Genomic DNA, 13377 nt, shown 5'->3' on the forward strand with positions numbered 1-13377 from the left:
TCCACCGCCTCCCGGGGTGATTCCCCTCAGGGCATCCTGCTGACACTGGTGCAGGGACGCCATCCAGGAAGGCCGAGGAGGAGAGGGTCAGGAGGGGAGGCACCCAATGTGTCTTGTCTTGTCTGTCCGCAGGCACCCTGAAGGCATCGTTCTTCATCTTCGCCTCCCTGTGTGCCTGGTATTCTGGGTACCTGCTGGCAGAGCTCATTCCTGATGTGCCCCTGTACAGAGCCGCCTACAGCATCCGGAGCATCGGTGAGAGGCCTGTCCTCAAAGGTGGGTACCACAGTGGGGTCCAAGCAAGGACTCGCAGCCCAGCTGCTGTGCTGAGACTGGGCCCTGACCTCGGCTCTGCCCCTACTGGCCATTTGTGTCGACGCTCATGGGGAGGGGGAAGGGGAGGGAGGGGGGAGGGGAGAGGCAGGAAGAGGAAAAAGCCTCTCTGGTAGTTTCCATACTATTCCAAGGCAGGTACCCCTCCTCATGCCCCATGTGCCCCATGAGACCCCAAGGCAAACCATGATGTTAAGAAAACAAACTTCATGGGCAAGATGCGTTAAATAAAAATATGTGTTGGAAGTAGGAAGGAAGTAAATTATAAAATATCCACCAAAAATTACATTGGGAAATGTGTGGGAATCAAAAGTAGTCACCTGCACCCTTTTTCACAATCTCATGGTAAATAGGTGTGCTAGTGTATTTTAACACAGAAATAAACTATACAAAATGAATTTGCACAAACATAAAGACCTGGGTGATGATTTTAAAAATTTGTAAAAAAAGCATTCCTTTTCAGATTTAATTACCTTTTGTGTCCAAGAAAAAAAAAAAAAGAACTCTCCAGAAATCGACTATGACTGGTGTTTTTATTTTAAATAAGGTTTGCACAGTGAATTTGCCTGTAATCAGATAGATTATTGCATATGGATTGTGGACCAGGCCCAGTGCCGCGGGGGAGACCCCCATGTGTGGAGGGCATGGGAGCTGCCCTCAAAGGGCTTGCTTTCTCATTTTCTCCATTTTTACACAAAAGGTGAACTTGGTCCTGGTTACAGGCTTGCCTCTAGGAGCTGCCTCTGACCCGGTGTTTTTAGAAGGGCTCGTTTACATGGTTTCTGATTCCCACCAACGGGGACCGGGGAGGAACTGTCACCCTCCCCCGTGACTGAAGCACATCAAGTTTTGGGAACCCAAGGGTGGTAGTGAGAGCCGGCTGTGACACTGCATCCTGACACCTGCTGGCTTGCGACCTCCACTCTAGGGGGACACATGACTGCTTGGGGCCTGGACTCAGAGTTTGGAGGTTGAATCTTTGATTCATAGTCCAGTGCTCACATGAACGAGAGGTTAAAAGGGGACAGCATGGTGCATTGGACCAGGCTAGCTTTGCGGCCAGGCTTACTCCGTGCTGTCGTGAGCAGTGTGGCCGGGGAGATGCTCCTCAGGGACGTGTGCCCCTTATCCAGACGCTGCCCCCCTCCTGTGCCTGCCAGAGAGGCAGGAAGAGGGTGCTTTCCCCGCCTTGGGACCGGGCTCCAGGACGAGCTCAGCTCTGCAGGCTGCAGGGCTCTGGAGCCCCTCCATTACCCCGACCCTGCACATTGTCCCACGTTCCGCAGTCCCCCAGGCCACATGCAGGGGACACATCCGCTCAGAATCAGAAGCCAAGGAAGGATCACGTTGAGACGTGAGATCAGTGTTGGGCTCTGAGCACTGAACCCCCGTGGCCAAGGCCCCCCCGAGTGAGATGACCCACTCCCACCTCCTTGGGCTGGCCCCCCTTTATCCAGGTTTAGCTTTTGCCACTTCCTTATCTTTTCTCTTAAAAAGGCCCATTTCTTGACTCAGCTGTGGAGGGCCTTGATCTTGGCTTCAGATTTCCATGAAGTTAACTCTTACCCTGCAAGTCCAGCTCTCCTGGGTTCACACCATCTGTCTGTCCATAGGTTGGATGTTGCCTCCCCTCCGTTTCCACGTGCTTTTGCTCGCATGGGCAAGTCCCACAGGCCCGTGCTCATTTTCTAGACGTGGCCCGACTCTTCCTGGTCAGGATCCTCGGGCGCTGCTGGAATCTGCGTGGGCACCAGCCCTGCCTGCCTCTCCCTATTCCTCGTGTTTCACGGGGGGCGATTAGGCCTCACATTCAGTCCCTCGACTTTGTGGAAGGTTCTGTGCTCGCCGCCGGGAAAGGACAGACGCAGTCTCCCTCCCCTGGTGGGGCTCAGCTTCCCAAGTCTCCCCTCCTCCGACTACCTCTCCCCCTTTTCTCCCCATTGGGCTGCCCCCCCGCAGGCCTACAGGCCCTGCACTTGCCCAGCTTCAAGACCCAAGACAGTGCCCAGAGTCAGCAACACAGACATCATTGGTCTAATGGATGGGGGAGCTTACACGTCTGGAACAAGGTCCTGGAGCCACACCCCACTGTGGGCACCAGAGGCGGGCAGGACCTGGCCGCAGTTTTTGCTCCTAGGGGCAGGGGGAGTGTGGCAGTTACAGGGGGAATTGGCCTCAGGTTGGCTCATCGGTTACCAGGGAAACCAGCAGAGGACCAGGTCCCTCACCGCCCCTTTGATAAGAACAATCACTAGCTGAGCCTGGGGCAAGCATGTAGGAAGGTCAGTCATGTGATCAAGAGGACAGCCACCTTGAGTGGCCTGACCACACTCCCCGATTCTCACCTCTGTACCAGGAGTGGAGATAACCTGCCTGCCACGCCATCACTGCCACGGCCCAAGCCTCCCACAGTTTGTTGATTTCTCCCTTTATCCCCACTTCCCTCTCTGACTTCTCTCCCAGCGCTCGGAGGCGTCTAATGACACCTTTCTGTTTGAACACCTAATTGCAGACCAGGCTGTCCTGTTTTGCCAGCCTGCATTCCGGTGCTCTTACAGACCTGGTTCTTGGTGTCACTCAGCGCCATGCCCAAGGCCCCGTCGTGCTGTGGGTGTTTCTCCTCCGAAGCTGCTCACAGCTGCATCATGCCGGGGCACGAGTCCTCGCATTTTCCTCCTCCTTCCCTCGTGGGGGCTGGGAGACGGCTCCGCATTGCCTCTAGCTTATCACCACACAGATGCTGTGCGGGGAGCACCTTCACAGGTCTCCTTGTGGACCTGGCTGAAATTTTCTTTGGGATTTACATACGCAGGAGTGGAGCCATAGTGTGCGTGCCAGCTTCAGGTAACTCAGTCGAGCCCGACGCCTTTCCAGAATGGGCCTGCCTGCCAGCCTCCGTCTCATACCAACACTCGCGTGTCCCAGCTTTCTGAGTCTGCCAGTCGGACAGGCATAAAGTGGCAGCTCACTGCTTTGACGAGCATTTCTCAGGTTTCCAGTGAGTTTTGGAACTCCAAGCCAGGTTGTGACTACTACAATCACCCCCCGCATCCATGGGGGATTGATTCCACGACCCCCGCGGATATCAAAATGCACGGATGCTCAAGCGCCTTATATAAAGCAGTGCAATATTTGCACATAACCTACCCACATCCTCCCGTATACTTTATTTTTTTCTCTTCTTTTTTTCTTCCAATTTTATTGAGATATAATTGACATACAACGCTGTATAAGTTTAAGGCATACAGCATAATGATTTGACTTACAAACATCAGGAAATGATTATCACAAGTTTAGTGAATATCCGTCATCTCATATCGATAGAAAATTAAAGAAATAGAAAAAAAAACTGTGATAAGAATTCTGAGGATTTACCCTCTTAACAAACCCTCCTACACACTTTAAGTCATCTCTAGATTACATACAATACCTAATACAATGTAAATGCTATATAAATCATTGCCTGCAAGATGCAAATTCAAATTCTGCTTTTTGGATCTTTCTAGAATTTTTTTGGAATCTTTTCAGTCCCTGGTTGGTTGAATCCAAGATGCGAACCCGCAGAAAGGAGGGAGGGCCGACCATGTTTCTTTCTGGCGGACAGCAGGACGGACAAGGGACAGCTGAGGGGAAGAACCCAAACTCCCTGGAACCTCCGTGTGGCTTGATCCCATTCCCTTTGTCTCCTCCCACCACGCTTCCCCACCCCACCCCAGTTTGGAACCTGCTGCCCTGCCTTAGGCCCCTGTCCTGGAGGTGCACTTAGAGATCGTACTCAGGGCTCACAAGGCCTCTTGGTTGTGGTGCCAAAGAAAGAAGGGCAAGCAATGAATGTCTGCAAGTTCAGCTTCACAGCTTATTTCTAGATGAAAGAAACTTTATATTGATACATATGTGTGTGTGTGTGTGTGTGTAACACTGAATCACTTTGCTGTACACCTGAAATAAATGTTACCTAGAAACCGTATATCCGGGACTTCCCTGGTGGTGCACTGGTAAAGAATCCTCCTGCCGACGCAGGGGACACGGGTTCGAGCCCTGGTCCGGGAAGATCCCACATACCGTGGAGCAACTAAGCTTGTGCACCATAACTACTGAGCCTGCACTCTGGAGCCCATGAGCCACAACAAGAGAAGCCACCGCTGTGAGAAGGCCACCCACCAAAACGAAGAGCGGCCCCCGCTTGCCACAGCTAGAGAAAGCCCATGTGCAGCAACAAAGACGCAGCACAGCCAAAAATAAATAAATAAAATAAATAAATTTATAAAAAAAGAAGCCATATATCCATACATATATGTATATATATATACATATATATATATGTATATATATGTATATATATAAGTGAATCACTTTGCTGTACACCTGAAACTCACACTTTTTTTTTTTTTTTTTTTGCGGTACGTGGGCCTCTCACTGTTGTGGCCTCTCCCATTGCAGAGCACAGGCTCCGGACGCGCAGGCTCAGTGGCCATGGCTCACGGGCCCAGCCGCTCCGCGGCATGTGGGATCTTCCTGGACCGGGGCACGAACCCGTGTCCCGTGCATCGGCAGGCGGACTCTCAACCACTGCACCACCAGGGAAGCCCTCACACAACATTTTCAATCAACTATCAGCTATACTTCAATAAAAAAGAAACCATTCACTTGCTAGTTTTACAATATAGCAATATATTTTAAAATTATTTACATTCTATTAAATATATAAAGCTCTTATTTGATATGTTTGCAGGCACAACCCTTAGCTAAATCATAAAACTGCAGATTGTTTTCTAAAGCTTCCCAACATTTTTGCAGAGAAATGCTCTTTCCCCGTATATGGCCCTCTCCTTCCCTGTTACTCAGAGGTTTAATTTCTCACCCGAGTTTAACTTCTCTCTGCTCTCTGAGCTGCGTCGTGTACTTACTGGTCAGAACATGAGGCTGGCACAGGAGAGAGTCAGCACACAGGGTTAGTGGCTGGGAAGATGGAGAGCTACACCCGTGTAGCAGCGTGGGTGATGCTTAGCCGTGGCTCCGGAAGACATGCTGTCTCTTTCACCCCATGGGAATCTTTCTCCCACTCGTTGGCTATGTTATCAGACCCTGTTTGCTTCTGTTTTTTCAGCTGGCTTAAAAATAAAGTAAAATACCCTTTCTGGTTTCCCTCCCTACCTCCCATAGGAATCTGCTGTTATTCTGTCTCCAAACTACTGTGACCCATGGGGGTCAGGCGGTATGCGGCGTCCTCGTGACCTTATGTTTTAAGCTCTGCTGGGGCCGGGGCTGTGTTAGACCATCCACCTCTGTGGGTCACAGCACACCTGTCTGCACTCCCAGCGCTTGGTGAGGACGGAGGTCGAAAGGATCATGTAGCCAGGGCACTCCAACAGCATCGTGATGACGGCATAGGGCCTGGAAATAATGTCTTTCTCCAAGAGCAGGGAGCTGGTTCAGTGAATCTTGAAGGAGGCCTGCCAAGAACAGCAGGGGCCAGTGAGCAAGTCTGTGTGCTTGTTAGGGAAGGCTCGCCTACATTAAGGGAAATGCAGGTGGCAGGCAGAATGAGTGTGGATCCCCCTTTAGGAGGGTTCTCTCCAGGTTGAGTACAGAGCTTCCTCCACTTAGGATGGGGTTGCATCCCAATAAACCTATAATGAGTTGAAAATATCATACGTTCGAAATGCATTTAAGACACCTGACGTACTGAACACCCTAGCTTAGCCTAGCCGACCTTAACCATGCTCAGAACACGTACATTAACCTACAGTTGGGCAACCTCGTCTATCACAAAGCCTATTTTCTAACTGTTCGACTATATCCCGTAATTTACTGAATACTGTACTGAAAATGAAAAACAGAAGGGCTGTCTGGGTCCAGCATGGTTGTCAGGGTATCGGTTGTTCACCCTCCTGGTCCTGTAGCTGACAGGGAGCTGCAGCTGCCACTGCCCAGCATCACAGAGACATTGGACCACACATCACTAGCTTGGGAAAGGATACAAATTCACAATTCGAAGCACGGTTTTTGCTGAAAGCATGTCCCTTTTGCACCATCATAAAATAGAACCACCGTAAATCAAGGACCATCTGTATACATACTCAGGACATCTACAAACTCAGGAAACAGGGCACACCTAACTTTTAAATAGTACGTTAGTTACATCTTCAAGTACCATGCTCAGTGTGTTTTTAGGTGAATTACTTCTAATTTCAAAGTAATGAGCATTATCATTAAATTTTTAAAAAACTGAAATAAATACACTTCAGTGTTCAAAACCAGGAAAGACTGAGCAAATACCATATTTATGGCACTTTTTCATGTTAATGGTCAGACCCCTTGCTTTGAATTTAGGTAACTGGAGATTAAGAGAAAACATATTGAGTATATTATATGAAAATGTAAGTGAGGTAACATACTATTTGTATATGTTTAATCCATGTTTTCCAACACTGCAGATGCCCTCTGCAGGCACAGAAAAATCTGGAAGGAAATATACCAAAAGGTAAAACAGTGAAGATTCTGTAGGGTGAATATACATAGGATTTTTTCCTTCCTTTTGCCTGTCTATTACTTTCAATTTTTTTCTTCAGACACTAGATAAGAAAAGATAAAATCCCAAGGTCCTTTGATATTTAAAAAATTACAATCCACAGAAGGAAAAATTGGTAACCGTAGACCAGAGCTGCAGGAGCACGTGTGCAGAAAGCCCTGACTCAACGTCCCTCTTCCCTTTTGCAGGAGGGAGCAGGGTTCAGTGTCTGAGTTTTCTGCCAAAGTAGGTGCAGATTTCTGCCCCACGAGGGGCCAGTTGTCCATTCATTCCTTAGCGAACTCAGCTTGGCTCTCCTCACCCGCTTGCAGTAAAGCCAGTCTACCGACACCTGGTTGTGGTGAAGGAAAGTGCAGCGTTTATTGCAGATGCCAAGCGAGGAGTGAGGAGTCCAGGCAGCTCGTGCTCAAAAGACCAGAACTTCCTGATGGGTTTCAGGGAAGCATTTTTAAAAGCAAGGTGAGGGAGAGAGTCTTGGAGTATGTGATCAGCTTGGGCAGAGTTCTCTGATTGGTTGATGGTGAGGTAAGGGGCAGGGTCACATTTTACCAATCCTCAGGCAGCAGTAGTTTTGGAGGCTACGTGCTCATGGTCATCGAGTAGTTAACTTCTTCCACTTGGTGATGGTTTTAGCACCTGAAAATCAACTCAGGAATATTTTTCAGATACTGTTATCCATGTCCTTCAGGAAGGAACTAAAGATTCTGTGATTGCCATATGGCTGGTTTACTATTTAAATTGTTACCAGGTCTACTGACCCAACTGCTATTTTGGTCACTACATGTTCACATCCTTTCAATCATTAATTCTTTTTTTTCTTTTTTTAATTTTTATTTTTTTTTAATGAAGTATAGTTTATTTACAATGTTGTGTTAGTTTCTGCTGTACAGGACAGTGATTCAGTTATAAATATATATATTCTTTTTCAGATTCTTTTCCATTATAGCTTATTATAAGATATTGAATGTAGTTCCCCATGCTATACAGTAAATCTTTCTTGTTTATTTTATATATAGTAGAATGTATATGTTAATCCCAAACTCTAAATTACCCACACACACCCCACCCCCCCACCATAGGGTAGCTTTATTTTTTTCTCTTTTTTTAAACATCTTTATTGGAGTATAATTGCTTTACAATGGTGTGTTAGTTTCTGCTTTATAACAAAGTGAATCAGCTATACGTATACATATATCCCCATATCTCATCCCTCTTGCATCTCCCTCCCTCACACCCTCCCTATCCCACCCCTCTAGGTGGTCACAAAGCACTGAGTTGATCTCCCTGTGCTATGTGGCTGCCTCCCACTAGCTATCTGTTTTACATGTGGTAGTGTATATATGTCCATGCCACTCTCTCACTTTGTCACAGCTTACTCTTCCCCCTCCCCATGTCCTCAAGTCCATTCTCTACATTTGCATCTTTATTCCTGTCCTACCCCTAGGTTCTTCAGAACCATTTATTTTTTTAGATTCCATATATATGTGTTAGCATATGGTATTTGTTTTTCTCTTTCTGACTTACTTCACTGTGTATGACAGACTCTGAGTCCATCCACCTCACTACAAATAACTCAGTTTTGTTTTTTTATGGCTGAGTAATATTCCATTGTATATATGTGCCACATCTTCTTTATCCATTCATCTGTCAATGGACACTTAGGTTGCTTCCATGTCCTGGCTATTTTAAATAGAGCTGCAATGAATATTGTGGTACATGACTCTTTTTGAATTATGACTTTCTCAAGGTATATGCCCAGTAGAGGGATTGCTGGGTCGTATGGTAGTTCTATTTTTAGTTTTCTAAGGAACCTCCATACTGTTCTCCATAATGGCTGTATCAATTTACATTGCTACCAACAGTGCAAGAGGGTTCCCTTTTCTCCACACCCTCTACAGCATTTATTGTTTGTAGATTTTTTGATGATGGCCATTCTGACCGTGTGAGGTGATACCTCATTGTAGTACTGATTTGCATTTCTCTAATGATTAGTGATTTTGAGCATCCTTTCATGTGTTTGTTGGAAATCTGTATATCTTCTTTGGAGAAATGTCTGTTTAGGTCTTCTGCCAATTTTTTGATTGGGTTGTTTGTTTTCTTGATATTGAGCTGCATGAGCTGCTTGTATATTTTGGAGATTAATCCTTTGTCAGTTGCTTCATTTGCAAATATTATCTCCCATTCTGAGGGTTGTCTTTTTGTCTTATTTATGGTTTCCTTTGCTGTGGAAAAGCTTTTAAGTTTCATTAGGTCCCATTTGTTTATTTCTGTTTTTATTTCCATTTCTCTAGGAGGTGGGTCAAAAAGGATCTTGCTGTGACGTATGTCATAGACTGTTCTGCCTATGTTTTCCTCTAAGAGTTTGATAGTGTCTTGCCTTACGTTTAGGTCTTTAATGCATTTTGAGTTTATTTTTGTGTATGGTGTTAGGGAGTGTTCTATTTTCATTCTTTAACATGTAGCTGTCCAGTTTTCCCAGCACCACTTACTGAAGAGTCAGTCTTTTCTGCATAATATATTCTTGCCTCCTTTATCAAAAATACGGTGACCATATGTGCATGGATTTATCTCTGGACTTTCTATCCTGTTCCATTGATCTATATTTCTATTTCTGTGCCAGTACCATACTGTCTTGATTACTGTAGCTTTGTAGTATAGTCTGAAGTCAGGGAGTCTGATTCCTCCAGCTCCATTTCTTTCCGTCACGACTGCTTTGATTATATGGGGTCTTTTGTTCATACAAATTTTAAGATTTTTTGTTCTAGTTCTGTAAAAAATGCCACTCATAATTTGATAGGGATTGCATTGTATCTGTAGATTGTTTTGGGTAGTATAGCCATTTTCACAATGTTGATTCTTCCAATCCAAGGACGTGGTATATCTTAACACCTGTTTGTATCATCTTTAATTTCTTTCATCAGTGTCTTATACTTTCTGCATACAGGTCTTTTGTCTCCTTAGGTAGGTTTATTCCTAGATATTTTATTCTTTTTGTTGCAGTGGTAAATGGGAGTGTTTCCTTAATTTCTCTTTCAGATTTTTCATCATTAGTGTATAGGAATGAAAGAGATTTCTGTGCATTAATATTGTATCCTGCTGCTTTACCAAATTCACTGATTAGTCTAGTAGTTTTCTGGTGGGATCTTTAGGATTCTCTATGTATAGTATCATGTCATCTGCAAACAGTGACAGCTTTACTTCTTCTTTTCTAATTTGGATTCCTTTTACTTCTTTTTCTTCTCTGATTCCTGTGACTAAAACTTCCAAAACTATGTTGAATAATAGTGGTGAGAGTGGACAACCTTGTCTTGTTCCTGATCTTAGAGGAAATGGTTTCAGTTTTTCACCATTGAGAATGATGTTGGCTGTGGGTTTGTCATATATGGCCTTTATTATGTTGAGGTAAGTTCCTGCTATGCCTACTTTCTGAAGGGTTTTTATCATAAATGCGTGTTGAATTTTGTCAAAAGTTTTTTCTGCATCTATTGAGATTATCATATGATTTTTATCCTTCAGTTTGTTAATATGGTTTATCACATTGATTGATTTGTGTATATTGAAGAATCCTTGCATTCCTGGGATAAACCCCACTTGATCATGGTGTATGATCCTTTTAATATGCTGTTGGATTCTGTTTGCTAGTGTTTTGTTGAGGATTTTTGCATCTATGTTCCTCAGTGATATTGGCCTGTAGTTTTCTTTCTTGGTGACATCTTTGTCTGGTTTTGGTATCAGGGTGATGATGGCCTCGTAGAATGAGTTTGGGAGTGTTCCTGCCTCTGCTATATTTTGGAAGAGTTTGAGAAGGATGGGTGTTAGCTCTTCTCTAAATGTTTGATAGAATTCGCCTGTGAAGCCATTTGGTCCTGGGATTTTGTTTGTTGGAAGATTTTTAATCACAGTCTCAATTTCAGTGCTTGTGATTGGTCTGTTTATATTTTCTATTGCTTCCTTGTTCAGCCTTGGAAGGTTGTGCTTTTCTAAGGATTTGTCCATTTCTTCCAGGTTGTCCATTTTATTGGCATAGAGTTGCTTGTAGTAATCTCTCATGATCCTTTGTATTTCTGCAGTGTCAGTTGTTACTTCTCCTTTTTCATTTCTAATTGTGTTTATCTGAGTCGTCTCCCTTTTTTTCTTGATGAGTCTGGCTAATGGTTTATCAATTTTGTTTATCTTCTCAAAGAACCAGCTTTTAGTTTTATTGATCTTTGCTATTGTTTTCTTCATTTATTTTTCATTTGTTTCTGATCTGATCTTTGTGATTTCTTTCCTTCTGCTAACTTCGGGTTTTTTTTTGTTCTTCTTTCTCTAATTGCTTTGGGTGTAAGGTTAGGTTTTTTAATTGAGATGTTTCTTGAAGTAGGATTGTATTACTGTAAACTTCCCTCTTAAAACTGCTTCTGCTGCATTCCATAGGTTTCGGGTCATCGTGTTTTCATTGTCATTTGTTTCTAGGTATTTTTTGATTTCCTCTTTGATTTCCTCAGTGATCTCTTGGTTATTTAGTAGTATATTGTTTACTCTCCATGTGTTTCTATTTTTTGCAGATATTTTTCCTGTAACTGATATCCAGTCTAATAGCATTGTTGTTTGAGAAGATACTTGATACAATTTCAGTTTTCTTAAATTTACCAAGGCTTGATCTGTGACCCAAGATATGCTCTATCCTGGAGAATGTTCCATGAGCACTTGAGAAGAAAATGTTTTCTGTTGTTTTTGGATGGAATGTCCTATAAATATCAGTTAAGTCCATCTTGTTTTTATGTATCATTTAAAGCTTGTGTTTCCTTATTTATTTTCATTTTCGATGATCTGTCCATTGGTGAAAGTGGGGTGTTGAAGTCCCCTTCTATGTTTGTGTTACTGTCAATTTCCCCTTTTATGGCTGTTAGCATTTGCCTTATGTATTGAGGTGCTCCTTTGTTGGGTGCATAAATATTTACAACTGTTATATCTTCTTCTTGGACTGACCCCTTGACCATTATGTAGTGTCCTTCTTTGTCTCTTCTAATAGTCTTTATTTTAAAGTCTATTTTGTCTAATATGAGAATTGCTACTCCAGCTTTCTTTTGATTTCCATTTGCATGGAGTATCTTTTTCCATCCCCTCACTTTCAGTCTGTATGTGTCCCTAGGTCTGAAGTGGGTCTCTTGTAGACAGCATATATATGGGTCTTGTTTTTGTATCCATTCAGCCAGTCTGTGTCTTTTGGTTGGAGCATTTAATCCATTTACATTTAAGGTTGTTATCAATATGTATGTCCCTATTACCATTTTCTTAATTGTTTGGGGTTTGTTATTGGAGGTCTTTTCCTTCTCTTGTGTTTCCTGCCTAGAGAAGTTCCTTTAGCATTTGTTGTAAAGCTGGTTTGGTGGTGCTGAATTCTCTTAGCTTTTGCTTGTCTGTAAAGGTTTTAATGTCTCCGTCGAATCTGAATGAGATCCTTGCTGGGTAGAGTAATCTTGGTTGTAGGTTCTGCCTTTTCATCACTTTAAATATGTCCTGTGACTCCCTTCTGGTTTTCAGAGTTTCTGCTGAAAGATCAGCTGTTAACCTTATGGGGATTCCCTTGTGTGTTATTTGTCATTTTTCCCTTGTTGCTTTTAATATTTTTTCTTTGTATTTAATTTTTGATAGTTTGATTAATATGTGTCTTGGCGTGTTTCTCCTTGGATTTTTCCTGTATGGGACTCTCTGCACTTCCTGGACTTGTCAATCCTTAATTCTTGAGCCAGGCTTTTGTGACTCAGGGGAGCCCTGGGAGACTACAGCTTTTCTGCAAACAAGAGGCAGGCAGAGGACTCTGTGGTGGCAGTGGGGGATCTCTCTCAGGAAGGCCCCATAGGGTCCTGCTCGGTTACACTTTTGTTCAACACCATTGATGGAGCAGCTGCTTGCGCTGCACACAGACCTGGTGCAGGGGTTACAAAGTGAAAATAAATAGACAACATCCCTGTCCTTATGGAGAAGCTTTTAAAAAGGAAATTGCAGGATATTAGGCAGTGATGAGGGCTAAGAAAAAGAAAATAAATCAGGGCAAGCTGGGCAGCGCAGGGTGGGTTGGGGCTTTGGTTAGTGATGGGGATGAGGTAGGTAAAGGGGAGGAAGATGTGAAGGGCTGAGTAAGCACGATGTTGGGGTGCACAGGCCCCAAGAACTCTGTGTCCTCCTGGGCACCAGGACTGGGTGTGCACCTGCATCCCTGTGTTCACCAAGCAGTTCAGTCCTGGTCCAGCTCAACTCCCAGAGCACTCAGCCATCACAGCACTACCTGTGTCCTGATTTCCCCCAATAGGGCCTTCCAGCCACTCTGCTGGCTGTGCTTCTAGCCAGATGTGCCAAAACAGAGGAGCGCAGTGATCCATAAAACAGCACGTCCCCAGTCAAACTGGGGGAGTGAGAGCACTTTCTGATTTTATTTTTCTGGAGACTCTGGATTTAAATTGAACCCAGCACAGGACAGTGGGTTCTGTGGGTGACAGTGGACAACCACACCTGTGAAAGGGGGGAGA

At 44.3% G+C, this 13377-nt stretch overlaps 1 protein-coding gene across 2 annotated transcripts in view; it reads left to right on the forward strand.

The window, feature by feature from the left end:
* The window catches only part of FAM3B (FAM3 metabolism regulating signaling molecule B), a gene marked incomplete at its 5' end in the record, with an annotated part of 54771 nt that overhangs the window by 25132 nt on the left and 16262 nt on the right, over positions 1 to 13377 (forward strand). For both annotated transcript variants that reach the window (XM_079704696.1, XM_079704697.1), the window contains one exon: positions 133 to 276. In XM_079704696.1, the coding sequence (XP_079560822.1) occupies positions 133 to 276 (144 nt within the window). The remainder of the gene's footprint in view (positions 1 to 132; positions 277 to 13377) is intronic.

This window comes from Hyperoodon ampullatus, assembly GCF_949752795.1.
Source record: "Hyperoodon ampullatus genome assembly, chromosome: 5".
In the NCBI taxonomy this organism is placed as follows: domain Eukaryota; kingdom Metazoa; phylum Chordata; class Mammalia; order Artiodactyla; family Ziphiidae; genus Hyperoodon; species Hyperoodon ampullatus.